Source organism: Grus americana, chromosome 19 (assembly GCF_028858705.1).
Source record: "Grus americana isolate bGruAme1 chromosome 19, bGruAme1.mat, whole genome shotgun sequence".
NCBI classification, from domain to species: Eukaryota; Metazoa; Chordata; class Aves; order Gruiformes; family Gruidae; genus Grus; species Grus americana.
This window is the reverse complement of record NC_072870.1, coordinates 9,011,725-9,037,965: the sequence shown is the minus strand read 5'-3', so window position 1 is coordinate 9,037,965 and position 26,241 is coordinate 9,011,725. Positions and strand designations below refer to the sequence as shown.

General features: G+C 55.7%; 1 protein-coding gene across 2 annotated transcripts in view; it reads right to left on the bottom strand.

The window, feature by feature from the left end:
• Window positions 1–13,338, bottom strand: part of DOC2B (double C2 domain beta) — a 35,992-nt gene extending 22,654 nt beyond the window's left edge. For both annotated transcript variants that reach the window (XM_054847699.1, XM_054847700.1), the window contains exons 1-2: window positions 13,000–13,338; window positions 1,690–1,769 (exon numbers count right to left, since the gene is read on the bottom strand). In XM_054847699.1, the coding sequence (XP_054703674.1) occupies window positions 1,690–1,769; window positions 13,000–13,330 (411 nt within the window). In that variant the 5' untranslated portion in view covers window positions 13,331–13,338. The remainder of the gene's footprint in view (window positions 1–1,689; window positions 1,770–12,999) is intronic.
• Between the last annotated feature and the right edge of the window lie 12,903 nt (window positions 13,339–26,241).

The window sequence follows — 26,241 nt, the reverse complement described above, 5'->3', positions numbered from 1 at the left end:
GCGCTGTGCTGTGCCTCACACGTGTGGCCCCAGCGCTCCCTGGCCACCGCATCACCTCCTCTACAGCACTACTGCTATCATCTACGCAGCCGGCGCCAGCTCCCGCCAACGGCAGCCGGGGTGCTGGCCCTTACCTTTCTGTAGTCGAGTTTTGGCAGCTTTCCCCAGGCGAGAGATGAAATGAGAGCGAGCAGATGGCAATGTAAATAAAAGAAAAAAATGGGAGAATGAGAGCAGAATGGAAATGAACAGGACTCGAACGCTTGAATGTCAGAGCGACGGGGAGGGGGTCTGCCCACCCCACGAGCAGAGGCGATGCCAACGCCGCGTGGTGCCCCAGCCCGTTGGGATGGGGTCAGCAACCGTTATTCCTGTACAGCCGGTGGGCACGACGGGGACCAGGGCTCTCCGTCAGCCCTGCCTTGCTCTCGCTGCTGTTACATCTATCACTTGCCGCTTGCAGGTCTCCTTCCTCCCTGTCCTCCACCCACTGCAAACCCAATTAGAAATCTCCCGCTTGGCACCGCTCCCGAGCGCACCAAGGGAAGCCTGACCCAGAGGCTGGTGGCGAATTCACAGGCGACAGGCAGGGAAGCAAAACCCGCCGGCTGCCTCGCCCCTGCCCCGGCAGCCCTGCCAGGGAGCTGTGGGTGCTGCGCATCCCCCCCCCCCCCGGCCAGGAGCAGCTCCAGCTCTGCTGGGCAGATACCTCCACACTCACCCCCGAAAGCAAGAACTCATGCTCGAGGGATTATTCCAGACAGGGAGCACCCTGGGGTGGGGACATGCGTGCTCAGCACCCAGCGCAGCACCCAGCGCGGCGGGCTCCGGGGTGGGGGCTGCAAATAGGCCAGCTGCAGCTGGAGGGGAGAGGAGCATCCTACGAAGGCAAACGGCGTGGGCTGATCCTCTGGGAGCTCAGCTCACAGCCCATTCTCCTGCAGTTTCTCCTGTCTTCTGTAAAAACCCTCCACCCCTTCCTAAGATCTACAGGGACTTAGGTCTTCTTCCACCAACCCACCACTGTCAGGGCCCAGCTGTGTTGACCTGGAGCCCTCGCTGCTCCGAACCTCGTGCGGGGTGAAGCAGAAAGGAGCCGAGCAGCGCCCAGAAGCACCTTCCACAGGCCCAGAGGCAGAACAAGGACCTCAGTTATCTGCTTCTGCTCCAAAATGTGCAAAAAAACCCTTAATTGCTTCACTCACTCAGATGGCAAAGGCGCTGAGGCAGAGCACTTTGTGGCAATGATTAGCGGCATTTAAAAGAGCCATTTATAAACTGACAGCCGGTCACAGCGTCAAGTAAATAACAACATTGGGTTGGGTGCTTTTCTAAAAAGCATCAATAGCTGCAACCATCTCGTCACGGGGATGAGCAGCCGTCTCTGTCCCGCTGGAAACGCCCTGAAAGGCAGGGATGGAGGGGAAGGAGAGGGCAGAAGCGCTGGGTGTTGGGATGAAAGAGGAGCTGGCAAAGGGATGGCTGCAGCAAGGGACACCAGAGCCCCCGGTGCAGCCCAGGGATGGTGGGGGGACACCCGACACACTGTCCTCACTGCTGCATTTACTGGGCACAGCCGTGGCACCGCGGTGGCCTCGTGGTTTTGGCGGGGCTCCGGTGGCCCCATAATGCAGGACAACGGTGGCCAGCTCCAGGCACATTCGGTCCTCGCCCAGCGCTGAGACGTACCTTGGCTTTATTGATCGTGCAGTGGAGAGCATTGTTTTCTTGATCATACAGCAAGCTGAAATCCAGCGTCCCCAGCGTGGCTGCAAAGGAGAAAAGCTGTTATTAACCCGTGGGCCCCAGCAAACACCGCCTCTTCTCCCTCTCAGCACAAAAGGAGTGGATGTGGATGCTAGAGAAATGGCTGCAGACGTTATGAAACATAAAGCATCCTCCTGTGAGCCCTGTTATGAAACATGGTTTCATGCTGGGAGGCTGGTGGCCGCTTGGCCGGCGGGACTGGCACGGCCCTGGGAGAGGAGCGAGAGGGATGAACGGTTGCGGCTCGCTCGGGCACTGCCGCCAGCGCAGAGGCTTTGCCTCTGTGGGCTTTCACACGGGTCACCCCATCTATCAGCAGCCCCACCGCAGCCAGCAGCTTCCCGTCCCCCAGGAGCTGAAGGCTCTTCTCCGGGAAGGTCCGGGCACGGCTGGGACACAGCTGGGACCTGCTGTTGGCACATCTCCTCCCCTCCAGCGCTGCTGGCATTCCCAGAATGCGTATTTGTATACTGACACCTTCAAACAAATGAGCCACCAATGGGATCCCTTCCCAGCTCCGATTTGGCTGCAAACTGTAAATTAAACCCAGAGAGAATGGAAATACTTTTATGGTTAAAATGAAAAACACCAACAGCTTTTAATCAGAGCAGCGTTCCCTTATGGCATCCGCAACCCAGGAACAGCAGCAACAGGGAAGCTCCTGAGATGGGACCACAGGGAAGGGGCAGGAGACCAGAACAAACCAGAAGAGCCTCAGCAGCGAAAGTACGTTTGATTTGAGAAATTCATTCCTCTTGGACAAGCTGAACACGTCATGCTAATCCAAAACAGGGGAAAAAGCCTTAAAAAGACAGGCTTTCCCAAAACATAACTTAACCTTCTCCAAGGCTCCTGGATTTGCACACCAAAGTCCGGACATGGAGCAACATCTCCCCCAGCACAACTTCACCTGCCACCCGCCTTGAACTTCCAGGGCGGCTCTGGATCCCACTTCTCGCACTTTTCCATGCCCACCTTCCCAAAAGGGTTCTGCCCGAGCACTGCCCTGTCGCCACGCAGCATCCCACCGCCGTTTCCAAGGTAACTGCACCTTCCTGCCACGAACGCAGGTTCAGAGCACAGAAACAAAATCCCAAATAAAAACCAGAACAATTTTGCTTAATATCAAAGCAGGGTTTGCTGCCTGGGAGGTAAGTTAGACAAACTTTATGGCAAGAAATAAGGTGCTTTTTTCCAGCGTAAATAGCCTCTGCAGCAAGGCGCCCTGGGAGGCGGCAGATATTCCGGGGACTGAAACCTTCCTGCTGCAATTTCACAGCGATCTTCCAGCCCAAACACAACTGAGCTACAGGTTTGCCTGCTAGCAAATAAAAATCATTGCTCTGGAGCAAATATTTTGCCTTCAAAGCAGAGCAAATATTCAGAGAGATTTCTGGCAGAATAACGTACCCCCCCTTGTTCTGGAGTAATTTCATGGCACATTAGGTAAGCCATAAATCAGTGGGGTTTACCTGCCAGGGCTCAGGGAAGATGGGAGTGACACAAAGTGAGGCCAAACCTGCAACACCTTGTGCATCACCTCTGGGTTTGGCCCAAACGGGCGTTTCTAAAGCATTTACCGGCCACACTCGCTCCACACCACGCAAGGAGGAGGAAGGCGCAGCAGTGCCCCAGCGTGCTGGTGGCTGGCTGTCCCCTGCCCGTGCTCGGCGACAGGGAGCTCACCGCCGCATACGGCAGACTCAGAGCACCCGCCCCGGGGGGCCGGTGCAGCCCGTCACGCCGGAGTGGGTGTAGCGGGAGGCTCCACCGCAAGTGGGTGAAAGCCAAGTCAGCAAAACTCAGTAAATCTGCATTTTTCGCTTGAGAGCGGAAGATGAAGCCTCCGGTTTCGGAGCCTCATCATTTCCACCTGCCCTTTAATTAGCCGCTTCCTGCCAGCCCCACCGCTCGGTCCTCCCAAGTTCAAGCTGTTATTTTATTTTTATCACAGAAGGGGGCCCGTGGCTTAGCCTGCTGGATTTGGCAATTTATAAAACAAATTAAACCAGACTTTGGCCAGGAAATACTGACAAAGCCTCCTGTCCCCTCAGTGCCAAGTCCTGCCCCAGGGGCAAGGGCAGCGGGGAGCAAAACCCCAAAGCACCGGCACGCAGCCACGGATGCTGCTTTTGCAGATGGGGGACTCAGGTCCTGCTCCCCCGTGCTGGTGGGTCCAGGAGCAAACCTCAAGCAGTTCCCGTTCATCTCAGAGCTGTCAGCAGAGAGGAGGGCATGGATGGGGGTGCATGGCCCCCCTCCCAGCCCTGCCGGGCTCCAGCCCCGGTTCTCCTCCAGCCCTGGAGGGGTTTTCCTCTATGCAGGGATTTTTTTTACTGATGGTGAGTCTCGATTCTCAAGGAAGGGGCTGCCTTCATCAGAGGGATGTGGAAACATCAGCAGAACATGTTGTGCTAATTGCTTAAAAAGGCGGCCGTATGGAGATGACAAAAGGCATCAGGCTAACTTGGGGTTTGGCAGCTAAGGTGCCAGTACAGAGTCAAGGGCGAGCGCTGCTGCCACAGCCCGGACCCAGCGGGGCGGCGGACGCTGAGGACACATCTCCCGCAGCAGCAGAGTGCCTGTGGCACGGTCGCAGCCCCGCAGTCCCCGTTACCTCCTGGGGACGGGCTGCTGGGCGGCGGATGCAGCACAGCGGTGACAGCAGAGACGAGGCTGGCATGGAAGCTGCCTGCGGCCTCGGCTGCCTGCTCCCAAGCAGACTGGCCCCAGGGTTGCTCAGGGCTCTGAGGAGATGGCAGGAGACCTCCAGCTGGAGCCAGGGGTGGGAGCCACCCTGCAGCCCCCAACAGCTCCGTGCAAACCCCCCCAGGACCACAGCCCGGCTGGAGAGCCGGCCCTGTGCTCCCTGAGCAGGGAGCACGCTGAGCGAGCGGCCAGGTGAGCCAACACCAAAACACCGGCACGGGTCTCACCGCTCTCACCCCTCCTGCAAACTGCCGGCAGCACATCCAGCCCTGGCTGTAGGAGACCCACCATCTCCAGCCAGCAGGATCGGGCCCAAAGCCTCCGGGTTGCAGCAGCCAGCTCCGAACAGGGCCCTCCGCGACGCAGCCGAATCGCCCTTCTTTAATTGCTTTCCCCCTCCCACCCGTCCTCGCAGCTGAGATGCAACTCGATTGTGCTCTTAATTAGGGGAGCGAGCGCCTAAAAAAGAAAAGGGCAGCAATTAGACTCGAAGCACTGTTACTAGACGCATTTAACTCGACTGTGCTATTCTGAACGCTGCCCTCTAATCACACAGGCTGCAAATAAAAAAATATAAATAAATGTCTTTGTAATGCCTGACAAAGGCAGCTTTGCGCTCTCCAGACAGCAGGCAGGATGTATCATTATTATTACGATTATTCTGCTCCAATGATAAAATAACCATTAGGAGAGCTGAACTCATTAGCAGGTTTTGACCCTCCTTCCTCTCCATGAATTGGGAGAGATTAATGGGAAGGTGCTGGCCAGGGGCTGGCATTTAACACAGGCTCTAAAAAGGAAAATAAATCTGACTTGCACAGGAATGCAGCCTCTTCTCCCACTGACCTTTGTGCATTTTGATTAATTCAGTGGGCCAGAAAATTATTAGAGGCCAGCATAACCGGCAGATGCGTCTCCGGGCTTAGCCGTGGGATACGGCGAGCGTGCCTGCAGCCCGCGGGCAGCGTGGCGTCCTGGCACAGTGCCGCTACCACCCTTGTTGGTGGAGTCGGCAGAAATTGTTTATTGCTGACATTTCCCATCAGCGCCCAGGCTGACGGGGAGGCTGGAGTAGCTTCTATTTATACCTGCGGGATGAAAGGCAAAAGGCAGTGATAAATCTGTGCTCTGCTCCCTTACCCAGCCCCTGTCCTTGCAGGCTACGTGCCCTCATCTGGCCCACGCAGGGTGGCAGATCCACCCCCTTGGCCAAGGAGAAGAGTTTCTCAGCCCAAAAGATGCTCAGGACACGGAAAAGGCACCAGCGCTTGTAGCACGGACCCACGAGCTTCAGCACATGCTGTCGAGGAGGGAACCGATGATTGAGTGGGCTCCTGACTTTCCAAAGTCAGGGAAGCTTTTGGATCACGACTGCCATTAGAAAGCCCAGCAAGGCTCTACGCTGGGAGAAATTGAGGTGTGCACAAAAAACCCCACTATAGAACTAATTAAAAAGAAGTCCAAAAAGCCTTAAGTCCCTCTGCTTATCAGCATTGCTGCTCCCAAGATAATCTGCTCATGGATTTTGTGCCAGGGAGATCAGAGTGGAGCAGTAAAAAGACTGCTGGGGATTGTCTGGATTAGCTCTCCCTTACAGAAAGCACAGGTTCAGTAACCTTCAGACTGGGTATTTTTTAATGCACTATAAAAGATAGGTCCCTATTCTTCCATTGCTTTAATTTTCCTCTGCAATGGAGATAATTTTAAAGGTCCTGAAAGGCAGCAAGTAATTCTGTGCACTTACAGCCCCCTGTAAAATGTCGGTAAATGACTCCTCAGGAGGAACAGAAATTATTTCTCGCCATTTCCAAGCAGGGCTGCTGAAGATCGTTTTGGCGGGCGGCTGCGTGTGCTGTTGCCACCTCCCCAGCTGCGGCGGTGCCTTGTCCCAGCCCAGCGGCACACGGCAGGGCAGTGCGGGCAGCGAGCACCGGGGCAGCTCGAGGACCGACTCCCTGGGCCATGCAGGAGCGAGGCCCTGAAAGCCCCCAGGGTTACCCCCGGAACACAGCACCATCAGTCCCAGCAGCCTCCCGCAGCCAGGGCCGAGCTTGCCCAGCACCTGCAGCGCTCCCGGTCCGTGTACAGACCCACTCAGGGTCACCCCACTGTGACTCATGTGCCTCCGCGTGGGATGGATCCCGCACGGTGCTGAGTGAAGGAGCTGCAGACCATGACGGCTGCAAGCCCCCAGGTCTGATGGCAGCACTGACCTCTGGCACGAACCTACAGCCACAGGCATCGCTGCGGGTTTCAGCATCAGCCAGGGAAGGTGGTGAAGGCAGGTGGAAATGGGAAACTTGTGAAAGTCAGCATCACCATGAACTACTCCATGAACAAGGTGTCCTGTGGAAGGTTTTGGGACATGTCCCGGGAGCAGCACACCATGCTGGGACACAGACATTCCCATCGGCACCTGGACCACGTGGTGCCAGTTGGTAGCATCGCGGGACTCTGGTCCAGTGTTGCAGGCAAAGGCAGGACGGTCCCAGTCCTACACAAAAACCCAGCAGGAACCGGATCCAGCATGCAGGCAGGAGAACTTCCTTCCTTGGGAGCTCCATGAATGTGGCTGGATTCAACAGGACCAGGACTGAGAAACAAGCACAACTCTTCTTTCTTGCAACTGCTCCCTGCCTCATCATGGGTTTTTCACTTAAAATCTACAGCAATTAATATCTCTTCATTTCAGAGACACAGCACCAGCCCCTGGAAGCTCCGGAGTAGGGAGCTGCTTCTTTGCGAGGCTGGTTGATGGATGCTCATCAGCTCTTCTGTCTTCTCCAGGAGGAGTGTTCAGAGGAACACTTATCTGCTCAGAACAGTTCAGAGATGCAATTATGTTTTACAGCACTAAATGGTCCCTGATGTCAGCAGCAATTAGGCTTTCAGCAATTTCAATTTAGAGATGGCCTTCAAATCTCTCTCTCTCTCTCCCCTTAATGAAATACAGTATTGCAATTAACAACCCCCCAAAATCGTCTTCAGTATTAAATACAAAGATGAAAGATCCGGGAACCCCTTGGGTGTGTTGGAGCGAGGAGTGTCAGCGAAGGAATGAGAGTGGCAGAGGTGCTGCGGGGCAGGGAGCCTCCCTCCTCCAGCTGGGCATCGCCTCCACTCCTGCACGCCAGGACCACAGGAAGGTGAAGGGCCGGGCAGGCTGCTGGGGAGGGAGGGAGGGAGCCAGGCAGGAGGAGAGCCCCACATTAACCAGCAGCTGCACGGATTCTCCATTAGCAGAGACGCTGGAGGCCACGGCCCATATGCTCCCTCCATCGCTGTTGGAGGAGGGATGCCCGGACAGACCCTGCTCGCCCTTGCGTGCTGGCCCCACAGGGTGCCCCACATTTATCCCCAGCACTTCAGGGTGTCCTGGCCACAGCCACCCCCTGGGAACGAGCATCTCTGGGGGCTGAAGGCTCCTTGGAGGACCAGGAGCTCCCAATGTGCAGACTCCACCTGGACCACCGATGGGGCGGCCAGCAGGAGAGGGCGAGAGCTCCCCCCACACCAGCACCTTCCCCATACCTGGGTATCCCACAAGGAACCAGACGGGAGCTAATCCAAAGTCACCTTGGTTAACCCTGCGTCTCCCTTGGGAGAGCTACAAGCTCCCCAATGCCCTTAAACCTCGGCTCTGACACCACCCGGTACCCACACGTTTCCTTGGTGTGGGCGGCTTGGGTCGCAGTACGGTTGGCAAAACCAAGCTCCAGGCTCTGCTGCAATCAGTGGTGGCTTGTTTAGTTTCCTGAGGAAAAAAATACTTCTTTTGGCCTTATCTGGATTGAAAAGACGATTCAAAGGTTATAAATAGCAGTAGCAGCATATGTTAAGGAGCTGCATTTCAGAAGTAAATATCCTCATGGTTTCAACGCACATTTCCCCTCGTCGTCCCTCCTGCCTCCTCCTGTCTGGCCGAAAGCATCGCCAGGTGACTTGCAAACCCTGCACCCCTTAAGACCTTCATTCTTCTTTACATCTTTAAGCAGCCAGTAATTAATATCTGCATGACGGCTTCGCCTGCCTAATTATCTTCTTTGCTCAAAATAAGAGTCTTCCTAAATAACTTCTGTGGCGTTGCCTGCAGCGGGCGTCACGAGCAGCCATGCACCAGGACAGGCCTCTCAGCTGTAGTTTGGAGAAGTTGTTTTTATGCTGCTGCAGCTTGGGAGCTCGCGAGCCTGCTCCTCCCAGGAATAAAGCCGGGCATGCTATAAAATTGGCTGGGTTGTACTTGTATAAACAGCCCCGGAACACTGGCAGGAACAGTACACGGGCAGGTCTTCCAGAAACGCCAGCTCCTGCTGCAACAACCCGCTCTCGGGCCGCGTATCCATCCAAAACCCCAGAGCCAAACCCATGCAGAGGAAGGAGGAAATTCCAGTGCCGGCTGCAATCTCACTCTGAAGCCAAACAGTGGCTCAGGGAAAAGGAGCATTTCTTCAAGGGATAGAAACTTGCTTGCACATTACAGGAGGATGGCTTCTCCCTCCAGTGATGTCCCCTGGTGAGAGCAGCCACAGCAGCGCTCCTCAGAAGGACCATGTTTCTACCCCCGTGCTGCTTGCGCAGAGATTTCAGAGACCTTTAAAAACCTGTAAGGTACAAATTCCCGCTGGTGCTGCGGAGGGGAAAGCGCAGCCACTCGAGGGGCAGTGATTTGCGTGAAATCAGAGGAGATGGGCGGTGAGACCCAGCTCCTCGCAGGTGGCACATTGCCACCTAGCTGGCATTTGCTTATTTTCCTTGTGAAGCAAGTTCCCCTGGCAGTGTGCCGCCTGACTAGGTGGGAAGCATCCCTGGTGACTGGGGACCCCCAGGGACAGGGTACGGCCACTGTCACTGGCACCAGCCAGGAGGAACCAAAGATGAGGTGACAGCTGTGTGTCCCAAGGCAGTAAGAGCAAATCCCCCCCTTCCCAGCCCCAAATCCTGGCTGGTCCTTTCAGACCACAGCAGACACTAGTGCCAGTCTGAGGGGAACCAAACCACCCTTCTGCGGGGTTGGCACCAAACACGCGTTTTTCCCGCCTCTCCTGCCTCATTCCCCCTCCTCGGCAGCTCCGTTGGGGACAAACCCACTGCGGGAAGAGTCCTGCTCTGTCCAGCTGGGGCTCCAGTCCCGGAGCATCCCTGCAGCCAGAGGAGGCACAGGGCAGCGATGGACGAGTCCCTCTCCCAGGGGCCTCGCAAGGGCGCTGGGATGGCAGAGGGGGCCAGCCATGACCCTGCAAATCCTCACAGCAGGGCTGCTGGCGAGTCTGATGGGAAGGGCTGGCTCCACACGACTCCCGGTGCTCCCAGAGCCAGCCCTGATGTCTCCGCTCATTATCTGCTCTCTTAGCTCCCCGGCCCTGCTTGCTCCCTGCCCCTCGCTGTGTTCAACACACTGGTTACGGCTGCCCCGCAGGGACCACGCTTGTTTTCCTCAGCACCTCCACAGCTCCCCTGAGCTGCGCTCCCCAGCTCCGCAGGGCTGCAGTGCGGTGCCCCAAACCACTGCCCTCAGCCCCACATGCCCCAGAGCCATCAACCCGAGCCTCGGCATCAGCCTCCCAGTGACTGGTGACATCTGCCCGTGGCAGCGGGTCCCCTCCCACCCTACCGCACCTCGGCCAGGTCCCTGCCCACCTCCGGAGGGATGTCATCTGCCTCCTGCAGCCCTGGAATCCTTGGTTTTCCGAAGCACCAAACACAGGCGTGCACACATATGTGTCCCTGCTCCCTGTGGATGCCAAACCGCTGGGTGAGGTTGCCCTGCTTGGATGGGAGCAGACACCGATGCTTCTCCCAGGGCTGCCCACGTCCCAGGGAGAGGCCGTCTGGAGGAGTGGAGCTCCTGCCAGCTCTGCAGGCACCTCCCAGGATTGCTGGAGGGGTCAGGAACACCGCTCGGCAAAGGAATAAGAAATGCGTTGCAGGGAGCCAGCCCAGGCAAGGCAGGACCGACCCTGCACTGCTCCCTGCAGCCCTGCCAGGGGTGCCGGCGGTGCCCCTGCCCAATGCCACCCTGCAGCGCTGTGGTGGTGAGGAACGTGGCCCCACCATCCATCAGCCTGGTGCTGCTGAAAACCCGGAAACACCAGCCTGGAGAAGTAACCCCGGACAGGAATGAGCGTAGGGGAAATCCAGCCAAATGCTGCATTTCTCCAGGCAGGGGCAGCTCTACTCCTCCCACCCGGCCAGCCAGCACGATCGCTTTGGTGTTGGAGGAGGGAAACCCTCAGGCAGGTGGGACAAACGGGAAGGAGCTGTCCTCTCCTCCTCCTCCTCCTGATGGAACCTGCCGTGGCAAAATCCCTCTCGCTGCACCTCTCCGGCGCTGTGCTGGAAGCATCTACGGGGAGTGAGGCAAGATGTGCCCCTGCCCAGCAAGCCCTTGACTCTCAGGAGCTGCACTCAGGCTCCGACACCACCGTCCCCAGAGACCTTGGTCAACTCCCCGAACCCTGCGTGCTGCTGGAGGGAACTGACACTACCTAACCCCAAGACTGTTCTGCTGTACAGGTGGAGACAGGTTCCCCAGGGGAAATTTAGTGCAGGTGACTAATGCAGCAGCCCTGAATCACCCACCAGGGACATGGGGGAGCTGGAAGACACTCCCCAGCGTAGCTGGTGGCTCAAGTCAGGCTGCATGAATCCCCTCACAGCTCCCCGCCTGGGAAACGGGGCCAGCGAGCCCTCGTCTGGCTTTGCGACTTAGCTGCTAAACATGGAGGAGCGACAGTCTCATCCTGCACATTTATGCCAACCAGTGCCCTGAGAGCGGCTGGGATGATCCCGTGCTGTCCCCAGAGATGTGACGCCGGCAGTTCCACCTTCCCACTCTGCTCCTCGCACTGCTGTGCCTTTGCTAGCGGAAAACCCACCACATCTGGCAAAACAGCTCAGCAGTTTGCCTGACACCTGTTACGCTGCAAGAAACACTCTTCCCAACACCAGCCACGGTGAGACAAACACCCGCCAGCCCCCGACACCGACCTGCTTCCAGCGGGGCTAAATGCAGAAGGCAGCGCCCTGGGCAATTCTCCCACGAGTCACCCGGAGAAAGCGCTGCGTCCCATGGCCCCAAGCACTTCGGCTCCCACACACACCTCTGCCCCTGAAGCCCAGTTGCTCCCATTTCTATTGCTGAAATGAGCAAAGACGATCTAATAATTAGAGCAGCAAATAACCCAAATCTGGTTAAAGTCACTGTTAACTGCCCAGCTGGGACAAACACGGCTTAGCAGAGATGTTCTCCCTGGGAGCGCAGTGGCTCTCGCCTCCTCCAAAGAGAGTGTGACCCCAACACCGGGATGGGGAGAGAGGGAGCATCAGTTTGGGGCTTGCACCCAGAGCTCCAGCCTCTCCCGGAGCCGTGGTCGGTGGTCAGCAGGCAGAGGGGGACTCAGGGGTGGCCGTGCCGCCTTGCAACAAGCACAACCCTTTGGGGAGCCCTCCCTGGGGTCACACTCTGGGGTCTCGCATAGATGGCAGCAGCCCAGGCCAGCCCAGCACCGGCAGCGAGGGAGCGATGCTGAGGCAGGGCTGTGACATTTTGCACAGGGAAAGCCACCGCCTGCCCGGCGCTGGGCCGTAAACAGCTCAGCGTCGTGGGAGCTCAGCCTCCCCCTTCCCCCCGGATGAGCACACAGCACCACTCAGCAGCACTGCCTCCCTTCCTCGGCATCTCCCGGCTTCAAACTTTGTGCTCAGCCTCTCGCAGGATCTGGCCCCTAAAGGCTGGGCTGAATAGAGACCTTGGGTTTCAACCGACCTCCAGGAAAGCAATACTATCCCAGCCACCGTGGCTGGCAGAGCCAGACAGCAGCTGCTTTGCAGCCTGCAAGCTCCACCAAGCCGGGTGGGAAGGACGTTTTGGGTGGGGAGGGGTTAAACCTCACTGCAAACACCTGCATCTACCAGAACCCAAGCCTTCTGTTCAAAAGCCCCCCATGGTCTCATGCAGGGCTCGCTCTCTGCAGCTGGAGGGTGAGGAATGACTTGCTGGAGTTTGCTGAGGGAGAGGGCAGAGATTTCCTGGGCGGATGTCATTCCGAACATATCTCCCCGATCTGGAGCTGGGCGATGCTGGAGCGTATCGCCAGCTAATCAGCAGGGTGGCTGGAGCCAGCTGCACCACCGAGACGGATTAAGCAAAGGGTCTGAGCCCAGCTTTGGAGGCAAGGAGCCGAGCAGGGATGAGGCAGAGAAGTGCATCAGCCACAACAGCAAAGCACAGCAACTGGTGGCTCTTGGGAGACTTCCCTAGTTCGGGTTCAGCAGCCAGCCTGGCTGCAGCAGGGACACTCCCAGGGCCTCCCTCCACCCAGGGGCAGCGCCGGAGCGGTGCTGTGACAGCCTCCCTGCCTGGAGCAGAGGGCTTGTCACTGCTGCAATGTAATCCCAAGGATGGACAGCATGGCTGGCAGCTAGGAAGGGCGCACGGCTCGGGCAGTAAGATGGGGGACCAGCCCTAAGACCCACCCTTGCCCTTGGCACCCGACAAACTCCCGTGGAAACTTAGGAACTCACTGCAGTCGTCGGACTCGTAGCCCTCGGGGTCCACCACCTCCTCGGGTGCCTGGCACTTGGCTGGCTGTTCGGCAGGCGTCGTGCCATACGCCCCGAAAAGCTGGTCCACGTCCTCGTCCTCTTCGCGGGGGGCCTCAGCGGGGCTGACGGAAGGCTGGCTGACAGCGGAGCGCAGGGCGCTGCTGCGGCCGACGGCGGCGGGGAGCCCGCGGGGGAAGCGGGGGAAGTAGTCGGAGATCTGCTTGATGGGTTTGATGGGGCCGGGGCAGACGTCAATAGCCATGTGCTCCTGGATACTTATGGTCATTTTCTCTCCTTTTCGGAGTGTCATGCATGCGGCTGTCGGCGCCAAGCCCCCCCAGAGAATGCCGGATCGTGCCTGAGGGAGCCGTGAAGTTTCTGCTGGGGGAAGCGAAGGCAGGCGAGGAGGGAGGCTCCGGCGGGCACCTTACGTGGTTCTCGCGCCCTGAGCCTCAGACGCCGCACGCATGCTGCTGCCACCAGCTCCGGCTCTCGCACAGTCCCTGATCCTGCCAGCGCTGCCTGTGAATAAGTGAGCGAGACGGAGAGACGGATAAGAGGCAGGGGGTGGGCTCTCGGGTGATGTCACCAGCTAGCAACAAAGCGGTACCCAGCAGCGGAGGAATGAGGGCTGTGGCCATCCCGCCGCCCCGGCCGCAGCGTGGGCAGCCAGCCCCCCGCTCCTTCCCCAGCAAAGCCCCGCCGTGCCCGGGGGGAGCAAAGCAGAAGTTGGGTCGAAGCCCACCTCCCTGCACCCGTTCACCCCATCTCCCTGCTAAAGCAGGGTCGGTCCCCGCCAGACCTCTCCAGAGGGGGGGAAGGTCACCGTGCAGGGTCAGGAGCCGCTGTCCTGTTGCGTCGCATCCCCGGTGTGCTGCGGAGAGGGAACCCGAGCTGCCCAGCCCCCAGGGACCGTGGCAGCCCCCCGTGCCCTCCCGTCTCGCTGCGGGGCTGTGCCGGGGAGGTGCTCTGCTGCATACTGAGCAGGGGTGCGGGTGACACGCAGCCCGCTCCCAGCTCCAGCTGCACCGCTGCTCGCAGGGGCAGGGGCAGCCCAGATTTGGCACCCCTCTGCCGTAGCTGGCCCCCAGCCCGCAGCAATGTCCCCTCCGGAGCTCAGCACGAGCCGGGCAGACTGGGCGAGCTGCCTGCAGCCTCTGGAGCTGGGAACGCACCAGGGACTGAAGCAACACATGGCACGCGCTTGCAGCCTGGCTGGCACAGCCTCTCCCAGCCGGCTTAGAGCAATGCAGCAGGTAAAGCATCGCAGAGGAACGAGCGATGGGCTGGGACCAGGGCCCACAGCCAATGTGGCCACTCTCAGCACTCCTCCGGCAACCTTTCTGGGCAGGGATGGGGCCCCGTCACCAGCTGGGAAGGGGACAGACTCCCTGCAGCCTGCCACAGGCTCCCTAGTAAAGGCTGAGCTGTGGTTTGCTCAGGGAGTTGGTCTCAAACTGGTGTTTATACCTAATCTCCGATGTTCAAATCAATAAACCTGTCTTTCCACAAGCTACTGGAAGTGGACTTTTGAGCAAGGAGTGCCAGAAGAGAAATGCTGTGAAAACATGTTGCAAAATGCTGCATAGAAACTCACTCTGCCCAGGAAAACGTGTCTGAAATATTTTATAGGGGCAACTCCCCCAGTGCAGACTTTCTGCTGGCTCAGGCGTGGTGGGTCTGGCACAAAGCCGGGACACACGGTGTGTGCTGGTCACCCACTGTGGCAAGCCGATCACCACCAGATAACCTGACAACACACAGATCCCATAGCAATGCACACAGAACTGCAGTCTCCTACAGGCTGGCATGCAGATGTCTATTAAAAATAAAGCTCCTTTCTTTGGAGAATTTTCCACAAAACCTAGCAAAATGACACCCAACCTTTTTGTCTAATGAAGAACTCAGTTTTCATTCAGCTTTTGGTAAATGTTAATGAACGTCCCTGACTCATAACATACCAACACTAGGCAAACTAACCTAATTTACTTCTCGCCGGGAAGCAAATGTTTCTCTCCTGAAGCATCCAAACTTGTCATCGCTCTGTACCTAGACACGATGCACACGGATGCTCTAGTGATCTGGGAGAACAGGAGACTGCTCCGCCACTCCTTCCTCTCTCTGCTGTATTTTTGCTTCGAGGCGGCTCCCGCCTATTGCGCAGAGGTGACCTGTGCTGCTCTGCCAGGAGACAAACTGCGGTCTGGCAGCAAGGTCCACCAGTGGATCCAGCCTGAGACAGTTTAACCCCCGTCCCACACCCAAGGACTCCTACTCTATTAACTCAGATGGAAATGCCACCTGCTTCGCATTCACGTGGTTGGGGCTGAAAACCTTGCTGGTGGTAGGACGATGGGTGGGAAGGTCAGGCCAGGCACAAAGAGCTGCCCCTGGGTTTGGAACAGCCTGGATGTGCTCATCCACACAGGCTCCATCTTTGGGTGCAGCATCCAGGATGCGGTGTGGACTCAGACAGAACGAAGCAAAAATTGGGCCCGATGCCCAGAAAATAGCAGCAATTCCCTCTAAGAAAGGGCAAATAAATAAATAAAATTAAGTTATGTATGAAAGCCTAATGTCATTATTACCATCACAAAAGCATCATTATTTCAAATGTTTCCTCAAAGAGCACAAGACCCAAATAGACAAGGACTGTATCAGAGGTCAGAAAACCAAGGCACTGGGAATTAAGGTGAGCCCCCGAGCTCTGCCTTCTCCTGCGTCATGCAGCACCCCGAAAGCTGTCCTGCACCGCTGACAGCCCACGGCCGGGATCAAGGCCCAGCAGCACCAACGGGAGATGCTCAGCTTACCCAGGGATGCAGAGGGCACCCGATGACGCAAGGGGCAGGGTGCATGTGGGGATCAGATTAATGGAAAAGCCAAGACAGAGCTGAAGCAGGCAAACCTCCCTGCTGTCAGGACATCACTGGTCCCCAAGGGAGACCTTGTCCCCAAACCTTATCGATTGAAAGAAACAAAAACAAGACTTACTGCTAATAGCCCAGATGGGACTTTGTAGTCTCTGATCCCAAGCCTACTGAAAGCAGCTGGAGCCTTTCCTCAGCTTTTAATGAGTCCCAAAGCAGCTCGGTTCTGATGAAGTTTCCTACCTTCTCACACTGCCTGAATGTTTCCTCCTGGCCCTACAGTAACAGAGGCTGTAACGCCCAGGCTGCTCAGCCCAATATTTACCAAGGGCTCCTCCAACGTGGCTGGGGCTGGCTGTACAGTCAGGCACCAAGCACTCACCTACACGACACACAACACCATGGAAGGTAAAAGAGACAAAAATAGAGAGCTGGGCTGGGAGACAAAAGTAGGGCTTGGAGATACAAAGCCAGTTTCCAGGTAAAGCTTTTAATTCCCACCGTCTGTCTAATGCCCTGGAATGTGACTTGATTTGATCCCTCGCTCTGCCAGGGTGATTCAGAGCTACTGCAGGCTCCACGCGCACCCCCCGAAAGGGGGAACGCTGGCTCACGGCAAGAGGGGTGACAGTTCAAACATCACGTAGCTGCTTGCAGCAGTGGGACCACCAGCTCTGTCTGGCGGGGAGCAGAGCCACCCTGCAGGGCGATACCCCACCGCTGGAGGAAGGGAGGAAATCCTTTAGAGAAGGTGAAGGTGGCCATCACGGAGTCAACATCAAAGCAGGAACGGGATGATGAGAAGAACACATCGCCCCTGTCAACAGCCATGTTTCCTCTCTGTGGTGCGTGCAAGTCGTGACAACATCCTGAGCTCAGCACGTGCAACATCGCACTTCAGCAGCTTGTTCGGAGGTACAACAGAGAGGTTTGGCTGTTCATATCAGATGAGGGCATGGGCTGGTGTGCCAAAAGCATCCCATAACGAGAGCTGGGACGTGGGATGCAGGAACCATCACTCCAGCTGCAGCCCAGACTCAGAAAAGCATCCTGACCCAGGACAGCTTAGGCTTTAAATGATGTCCTGAACAAGCGGCATAAGCAGAGACTCAAACACATCCCAAACAAAGCCTGTGCCACTAACTGACCCCGTGCCCTGAGCGGAGCCATGCAGCAGCCCAGCTTCCTTATCGACCGGGGGAGCCATCCTGCCAGTGCTGCACAAACAGGCAAACAGGTTGGGAGCGAGGAGGTTTGACAGTCACCCAGGGAGGTGACACAAGGCAGCACCAGCATCAGCCTGCACAGCCCTAGCTTGCTTTTTGCTTTTTCCCAACCATTTTTAAGCCTGTATTAAGCCACAGCAAGTACCCCCAGCCTTAGGCATGAGAGGGTGCCAGCAGATAATGCCGGCTCAATCTGGCTGCAGGGGTAGGAGTAGGGGATATCCACGCTGCCAGCCCAGCTCCACCAATGCAGCTGGAAGAGACTCCTCCATCCCCTTGGGGTGACTCGGGACCTACATTGCCTTCAGTCCACCCCACTGCTAGGTATGAAACATATTTATTTCTTCTTCAGATGAGGTTAGCTCCAGCATGGCTGTGCACGTGGGAAGGGGGTTAATTGAAAAGCAACATGTGCCTTGCTCCTTGGCTCACGCAAGGCACTGTCTTCTGGCTGATGCACAGCTACTGGCAACAAGGCTGCTTCCCTGAAAGATCTCTGCCCTTGATTGCTGGGGAGGCTTGGCTCAGCCCATCGAGTGTGTTGCGGACCCTACCTGGTTAAACACCCTTTGCATTTGCTAAATAAAGCAATAATAATAATGATAACTAGGAAACTTGGCTAAATAATCCTAAGAGGCTTACTCCAGACTGTGCCGATTAAGGCTCCCCAGCAGTGCCGATATCCCGGTGCACCCTGGCCCCCACTGCTCCGCTGCACGAATAATATCTGAGGTTATCTGTTCTCAAACAGGCCCTGCTAACAACCATCATTTGACCAGATTTAACCAGCAATTACTAGCTGCGAACAAAATCTCTGTGGTAAAATACAGCCCACACTCTATTACAAAGCCGACACAAACAAACCCTTTCAGAAAGCCAGGCAAAGGGCAAATGCCAGGAAGAAAGAGCCCTCTCCCCTCAAAATACTGCTTAAGGTTCCCAGAGACCTTATGAAACACCCAACTAGCGGCAAGGGTGGATGGCGTCTTCCTCATCGGCACTTTGCTACCCGCAGATGGACCTGCAAGGGAGCTTCCAAGAGGACGGGAGGAGGTAGGGAGGCATCTGCTCTCTGTGCATCTTCAGAGCAGGATGGGCTCAGAATAGCTAAACTTTCAGTAGGGGCTGATGTTCAATGTGTAGCATATGTTGCCATTTCGATGTGAATCCCAAAATAGTTGGTGTTTTGTTGTGTAATTTTAATGCACTGGTTTTTGGAGTCCTGTGAAATCTCTACCCTCCTGTTCAGGGAGGGAACGTGCTGTGAGCGTGCACCCCGACATACCATTTCCAACAGACTATTCATCTGCAAATCAACCAGAGTAGATAATCAGTTGCTGTAAATATTAGTTATATGGAGCACATATTAAATGCATGTGAATTCACTAGGAGTGGATCTGCGCACAGTGAGAAGGGGAAGCTGCGGGAAAATCCAACTGAACGGTGCACAAGGGGAGGGTGTGCTGCCCCTGAGCGTTACTGGCCTGCACTTGTCTCTCAACATGGAGACTAAAACCAGCGGGGCTGGGGAGCAGCCAGGTAAGCCTGCAAGCAGGGCAGCCTGCCAGCGAGGCACCGGGCAGCTCTGCAGCTGTGCAAGCACGGTCTGTGCAACCACTGCTCCCCAAACCCAGGGCGAGAGAGCGGAGGTGCCCCCATCCCACGCACCCTTCTAACCTGCGCAGGCAAACCTGCATCCCCAGGGCTGGTCTAGCTGCTCTCCGGAGTCTCCCAACGGCAGAGAGGGGAAGCACCCTGAGTTCCGTGCGCTGGCAGGCGGCAGCGCCCACTCTGCTGGGTTAGAAATGCGGGATGATTTGGGTCCAGCCGTCGACAGAAATGTGAGCCACGTTCCCCGCTCTGGTATCACCGCTGCACTGTGCTGTCTTGCAGCCAGCACCTACCAGAGAAAGCAAAACTTGCAGGAGAGAGGGGCCAGGGCAGCCCTGTGCAAAGCGGGACCCCCAGCCCTGGCTGCCACGACTGCACAAACCCTGCCCCTAACTGCCTTCGTCCTGCTTCACCCTCTCTGACATCCCATCTCGGGACACAGCGCTGTCCAGGGCCAGTCCTCAGGGATATTTTCTTAGGAATGAGCCTTTTTTGACCTTTTCTTCTTATTTTCCTCGTGGTGCTTGGGTTCTCCCAAACTCCAGAGCCTTAGCAGGCTTTTCACATCGCACTGGCTCTGTTCGTTGTGTGCCTGTAGCTAAAAGCAGACCCAGTCCCTCACATTCAAGGGAGGGGAGAGTTCTGTGTAGCATCAACTCTTATTAGGCTAATTTTATCTGCTCTCAGTGCCTTTCTGAGCTGGAGTCAATGTCCTCTGAGATTATCCAGCTGACTTGTCTTAGTAGTTTTACCCTGCTTTTACCTCTTCCCTTCCTGACTGTCTCCCAGCTTCAGGAGGATGACAACATCACTTCTCAAGACTTTCCAGGCAGCCAGGAGCAAAGCCCAGTGTTTATTCTGCAGCAGCAAGTCATCCTACGGTGGCTGGGACATGCAGCGAGCGGTGCCCAGCCTAGCACCGTTGGCCTGGGGAGCTGCACTCGGGCTGGGCACCGCTGCTTCCCGCACACCCAGCCCTTCAGGCTCCATAGATGTCCAGAAACAGAGTTAACATCAGCATTTAGGGCCTGGCCCTGTTGCCATGGGAATTGATAGACTTTCTGCTCACATTTTGGTGGGAGGAGGCATTTCAGGAGTCACCACTAGCTTCCAGAGTTAACAAACGTGAAGCCAAGTGAGGGCAGAAAGCAGCCAAGCTTCGGGGAGGCAAGAGGAGGACTGCTCCCACCCCACGCTCCGAGAATTTGGAGCTGGATGCAAGCAGAGGGAAAAGGCCACCGATAACCAGCAGCATGAAGACACTGCACAGCGAGCTCCAGGGATTCATGAAATAACATCTTGGTTTTGCAGAATTAAAGAGCAATTTGGCTGCATTAAGAGACCATTATAGCTGCTCCTCTCCCACATACACATCAGGCTAACGACATCCTGTCAAAAGCAATCTAACCAAAGCCCCCGTTCGGTGCTGATACTTAGTGCAGTAAATGTACCTGTCACAGCCCTGCAATGGCTGGCGGAGCTCTGTCCTGGCTGCTGCTCCTCCCAGCTGCTGCCGGCACGGCTCGGAGTTGTCCTGCCCATCCCTGGATTGTGAGGCTCAACCAGCCTCCGTGAGCTGCGACAGAATCGGCCGACGGGGCTGCCAGGGCATTTTCCTGACCCCCATCCACAAATCCCAGTATCATGGCAAAAAGCAACACAAACGAAAGAGCAAAATGAAAGGCCCTGGAGCCGTGCAAGGAGAAAGGCAAATCTGTGTCTACTATGGGGTCCGGCTGCTAGAGGGAACAGACAGCCCCAGCTTCCCCAAACGGGGCAGGGCTGCTCATGTTTGCACCACAGAGACAAACCCACTCTTTTTGGGACTGCAAAAACCCCCGTGGATGTACCCGCAAGAGGTACCTGAGGGAGCAGCCCTGCCGGCTGGGGAGGCAGCAGGTGATGTGCTGAGCCCTTCCCCGGGGCAGGCAGCTCTGAGCTCTTCGTGGCTGCCAGCCGGCACGAAGCGGCAGGAGCAGCCGGCGATGAGGAAGCCCCGCAGTGCCCCGGCAAGCGGCTACACCAGCACCTGCAGGTTAGCAGCAAAGAAATTGAGGCCACAGCCGAGACAAGCAGACTCCTGCCCGCAGAGCAGCTTTACCGGCGGCGCTGAGGAAGGCAAGCCAGCCTGCAGGATCCCTCTCCTCTCACATCTACGGGCTATTCAGCCGTCTGACCTTATGTCACCGGACCCAAAGCGGCGCAGGACAAATTCCATTCCACCGTGGGGAAGCCCAAGCATTTTCCAGCCCTGTAGTGAACCAGGGGAAACAAAACTGCAAAGCAAGGGATAACCACCAGCCAAAAAAAAGGGGAGATGGAGGAAGAGGTGGACAGGTACAGGGGCACGGTTCAAAAGAAAAACGTTAAATTTATACCCATCTAAGGGGGGGCACCTCCGAGGTCATTAAGCAGACAGAAGAGTCACTAGATGGCCCTGCTAGTCCTGTTCTTTTGATCACAGCGACGGGTATTAAGAGATGCTAGTTTAGCTACTCTGCAGGCTTTTGGGGACTGAGCAATCTGCTCCAAGTCTCCCTCTGGGAAGAAGGGCCTCCCCAGGAGAGCACGGCAGCCGGGTGGTGCCGTGGCCAGGCACATGGAGGGGACTCCCCAGGACACATAGCACCTCCGGGCCTCACCACGCAAACAGTTCTTCCCTGTCCCGCCATGACCTGGGTGTCCCCTTCCCTCCCCGAGACCGGCTCCACTTGCCAGAGACACTGCAAGTCTCTGCCTCAGCATAATCATGTTGACAGTGATGGGTGTAAGAGCCAGGGAACCATATTAATGAACATCGTGTTGCTGGATAATCATGACATTAGTATTATTGGATTAGAACATTTGCATAATTTGGGCACAAGCCGCTACCTGCACCGAGACATATGTTTACATGAATTTACATCCATTTGCATCCCAATGAAGCTCGTCCGACTGCATCCTCAACAGCTTTCTAGGTGACCAGTCATGGCCACTGGCATCTCAATGCCAGGGACCATCTCCTGCTGTCAGACACAATCCTGGGCCGCTCAGATCTCAACAAAACAGCAACATTTCTCCTCCTCAGAGTCTTACTCACAGAGCTTACACCCCAGCTGGGACAGGCATGGCCCTTGCAGGGGTCAGGAAGAAAAAAAACCCCAGCACCAGGGTCACCCAGGCTAAAACTGTCCCCCTCTCAGTCCCCACGGACTCATGCCACCTCCTGAGAGCCCCAGTCCCAGGATAACAGGCAGTTAAATCCATCCCACTCACAGCTGTGAAAAGAGCACGATAAAACACTCCCAGCAGGCTACAAAGCTCGGAATTTAAGAGGCCAATAAAGAGAACTCAAAATGAACTCTTTTCTCTTTTTTTTTTTTAAAAAAATCACATGATCTTTGATTCAATTACCTGATTTTACAGGAAGGGGAAGAGAGATTCAATTACTTGATTCCTGACTTCTTAACATAGAAATATGGACTCTGAAACCGTGGACCACAGAAAGGCAAAAAACCCTTCAAAGCCGCACTGCAACAATTTGGTGGCAACATCAGATTTATACAGCTGTAAGAAATAAGCAGCTTCCCCTCCTGGCCTCCTCAGCAGAACCTGCTCCAGCATTAAAATAGTGCAGTAATATCTGAGCACGGAGTCCTGCAGCCCACCCACAAGATTACAGGGCGAGAGGTGTTGTGCAGGCAGCAGAGCAGCTGCTGGACTAAATGCTCCTAAGTGCTCTTCTAGTGTAGAGCTGCACAGGGAGTTACTGAGTCCCTTCACAGACCCGGTAATTATGAGTAGGGAGGGACCAGGAGGTGCACACTAACTGCCCAGACATCTCCAGCCCCAGACATTGCTGCTGTGCTCCTTCCAAATGCCAATGTCCAAACCGTTTCCATCAAGACTCGGAGTAACCACAAGCCTCACCACCACTGAAAGCTTTGCAAATTACAGTGACTTATCTCCAAGCGCTGACCTGCAAGATGCAAAGAGCTAAACCCCAAAGAGCCCTTGGGATTAAACATGCCTGAACCAATCAATGGCAACGAGGGCAGCAAATCCTGCGGGGAGCTCGGTGGGAAGTTTGCTGGGATGCGGTGAGCTTGAGCAGCCCTCTCTCCCTTTAGCTGGTGCAGGTAACAATGCTGCCACGTAAATAAAAAGCACTGCTCAGATGAGATCATCTGGTATTTTTGGGGTCTGTTCACCCAAACCAACCCACATCCACTTGGTTTCTTGCCACTTCCTGCAGCTGAAGAAACCGGAAAGAAGAGAAAAAAAGAAACATTAAGCCATCACTCAACTTGAGGGAATCTGACCCCAGGGGATCCCCGCTCTCAGCCTTGCTGTGCCCAGAAAAACCCTTGTCCCACCTCGCAGCCGAACTGGCCATGTGCAGCTCCCCAGAGAAGCAGAGAGCAGCCCCGGTGCTGCGGCACAGGGGAAGGCGAGGAAGGTGTCCTGTCCCTGCCCTGCATGGCTCCCACCCACCACCTCTGCCACCCACCTCATACAGCTTCGAAGCCTGGCATTTAGCATATCTCTGCTTTAATCATTCAAGTTATTAAATGGGGACACTTTAACTTGTAAAAACCATGTCAAGATCCTTGGCTGAAAGGCAGCTGAGAAGCTCCCAGTGGCTTTGGTAAACTTTTATCCTTTATTTTAAGTAGAGTGCATTGTATTTCACTCCAAAGTGGTGTTCAGTTCCAGTATCTTGAATCTTTTGCACTCGCAAAGTGCATGAGAAATAGAAACAGACCTGGCAGAGGGGTCAGAGGGACTTCATCTCAACGGGAGTGAGAGAACCAGAATTTCTGGCTGAAAAAATCCTGCTTGGAGGAAGAACACGTTTGCACATGATTGTGTCATTAAGTGCCGATGCCAACTGCTAATGCCTAATGACTCCGTGTCACAAGCAATGAAGGCGGGAGCCCAACATGATGGCAACAGGAGGAGGGAACGTGCTGGTGCATTGCTGCCAGGAGATGGGCTCAGGCAGGGGCAGGGCACTTACATTATTTATGACCACATAGACGGGACGCTGAATCAAGGCTGCTCGAGTGTTTGATCAGCCCAGGGCTGTCAGCGTGGCTCACAGCTGGAGACACCAGATAACAGGAGAAAATTAAACCCCTTTTCCTCCCTCCCCTCACTTCTCTAGTGGGCCTCTCTCAGAAAAGAGAAAGGAGGGAGGAAAGAAAGCCCAGTAAATTGGGTCCACTGCTGTACAACCTCTAGCTTTGCGCCTCCTCCTGCCTTCGCTAGGGACCTCCAGCAAGGGCAGAGCCCGAGGGATGCAGAGTCGGAAGGTTCAGGGATGCAGCCCCTGGCACAGGAAGGGAAAGAGCCCAGGGAGCCAGGCGGCTGTGATTTCCAGCTAGGGAGGAGCGAGCACAGCCCAGCGCAGCTCCAGCCTTTGCCCTGATGTTCCCAGACAAGCCCTGTGCAGAGCCAAAGAAAGGCAGCACCGTGAGAGCAGAGCCAGTGCCAGGAGCAGGCAGCTGTGCTCTCATGGCTGCAGCCCGGGTGGAGGAGCAGGACCAGCCCGTGCACAGCTCTTGCTGTCCTTGCAGGGTGGTTTGCAAACCCTGACCAAGGTGGGGCTGAGCTCCCTTGGGTGCCCCTGCCCCACTGCAGGGTGGCTGTGCTTCCACAGGCAGCTTCCCCCCCCTTGAACAAAACCTCTTTCTCTGCCTTTCCCACATGCTGGTGTCTCACCCACCTCCTAAATACATCAGTGTGGGACTGAGTCCATGCTGCAAAAATCTGATTCCTGTACAGAAACAGGCTGCATCTGATTTCTTCCCTCCCTTTCCAGTCCTTTCACCCTCCTTTCCCTATCTTCGAGGAACAGATGCACCCATTCATAACCATGCAAAAGAAAGTGCGTATTTGCCTTTCCAACTGCAGTGCAGCTGGTAAAGCGCAGGAGGGAAAATTATGTTTTGTATGAATACACAAATTATCTGCACTGATCTTATTACACTTGAATAGCAAACCGACAGAAAAAGAAAACATGAAAGGAGAAAGGCATTGTTTGGGCTGTGCCAATGTAGCATCATTATTGTTTATCCTCTCCAACCACTCCATCATCCTAATCCCACCATCTCCCACAGTGACAGGTCAGTAACAATGATCTGCTAAATAGCATGACACAGGGGCTGCCAGAATGAATACAGGCAGGATGCAAACCCGGCGAAGCAACACCTGGGCGATGGCAGCACCTCTAGACATCTTCCCTGTAATTCCCAGGTAGGTCCCGGCCAAGCATCTAATAACTCACAAACATTATCAGCGTTAAAAAGATTCATGTTACAGTGGTACCAATTAGCGTCAGAGTGCTGGAATACACAAGGGTGATATATAACCCCTCAGTAACTCCCTAACCCAAATCCTCTCAGAGATGTCCTTACTCATCACACAACTAAGTCCCCAAAGCCCACAGCAGAGCTGTGCAAGAGGGGACACGAGGCTGAAGGGTCCTCCATGCCCCAAGGATCACCCCTAACACAGGACCGACACGTGTGGCTCTGTGCAAGCTCTGCACCTCGCACCGGGGGTCCTGGCTCACCGAGGAGCACTGGAAGCTGCGCAGAGAAGCGTGAGCAGCTCACTGCAATCTGACATGGGGCAGCCCTCACGTTCAGCCCCTTGGAGAGGGGCTGGGTTGGTATCCCGGCCACGTGGTGAGTCCTCTGCCGGGAACGGAGCTCGTCCTCCCTCCCCAGCCTTCCTCCCACACAGCAGGGAGGACACCCCTTCTTTTAAAATTTCCATGTAGCAAGTGACCTCTGTGCTCTGGGAAGACAGGAACCAAAACACATGATTAAATACATGAACTCCACCACACAATACTTTCTTGAAATAGCTTTGCAATCCCTTAGGTCTTAGATGCAGACACATCCATGACCGCAGCGGGCTCAGGCAGGACGGTGCAGGCATCTCCTCCCCAGTGCAGCGGCATCCGATTAGCCCAGGTGACAGCAGCTAATTCCTCATGCTACTGACAACACAGCGACTCCGGCAAGTACAGAAAAAACAATCACAAGGTGGAAATTCAAACAGAACACAAGTCACCTGCTATCAAAACAGGGAAAACTTGGCAAATTTCCTGCTTAGCACTTACTACATCAAGGCTGCTCAATGATGCTAATTAAACAGGTACCTCCCAGACATAGCCAGAAAGATTTATATCCCTAATTTGCGTTTCTCAGTTTATTTTTCTGTCCTCCAAGGCACCATTTTAATGGCCATGGCGTGATTGCTTGGAGGAGTTTAATTTTGCATGAGTGTCATTTGAAGATGAAGGTCTGTCCCGTCAGTGGCTTGATGACTGCTCACCCAGGGCCCAGATCCTGCCCCCTGCTTTCCCGCAGCGGGGCTCAGCTGTTCACCGAGATTTTCTTGGTCTCTTGAGCTTGGCTTCACCAGCAGAAAAATAACTAACACTGGGCTCAGCCGCTCTCAGTGATCCAGCTGCTGTCCCCGTCCAGGGGCCCTAGCAGTCTGGGGACTCTTTTGGGGGTGAA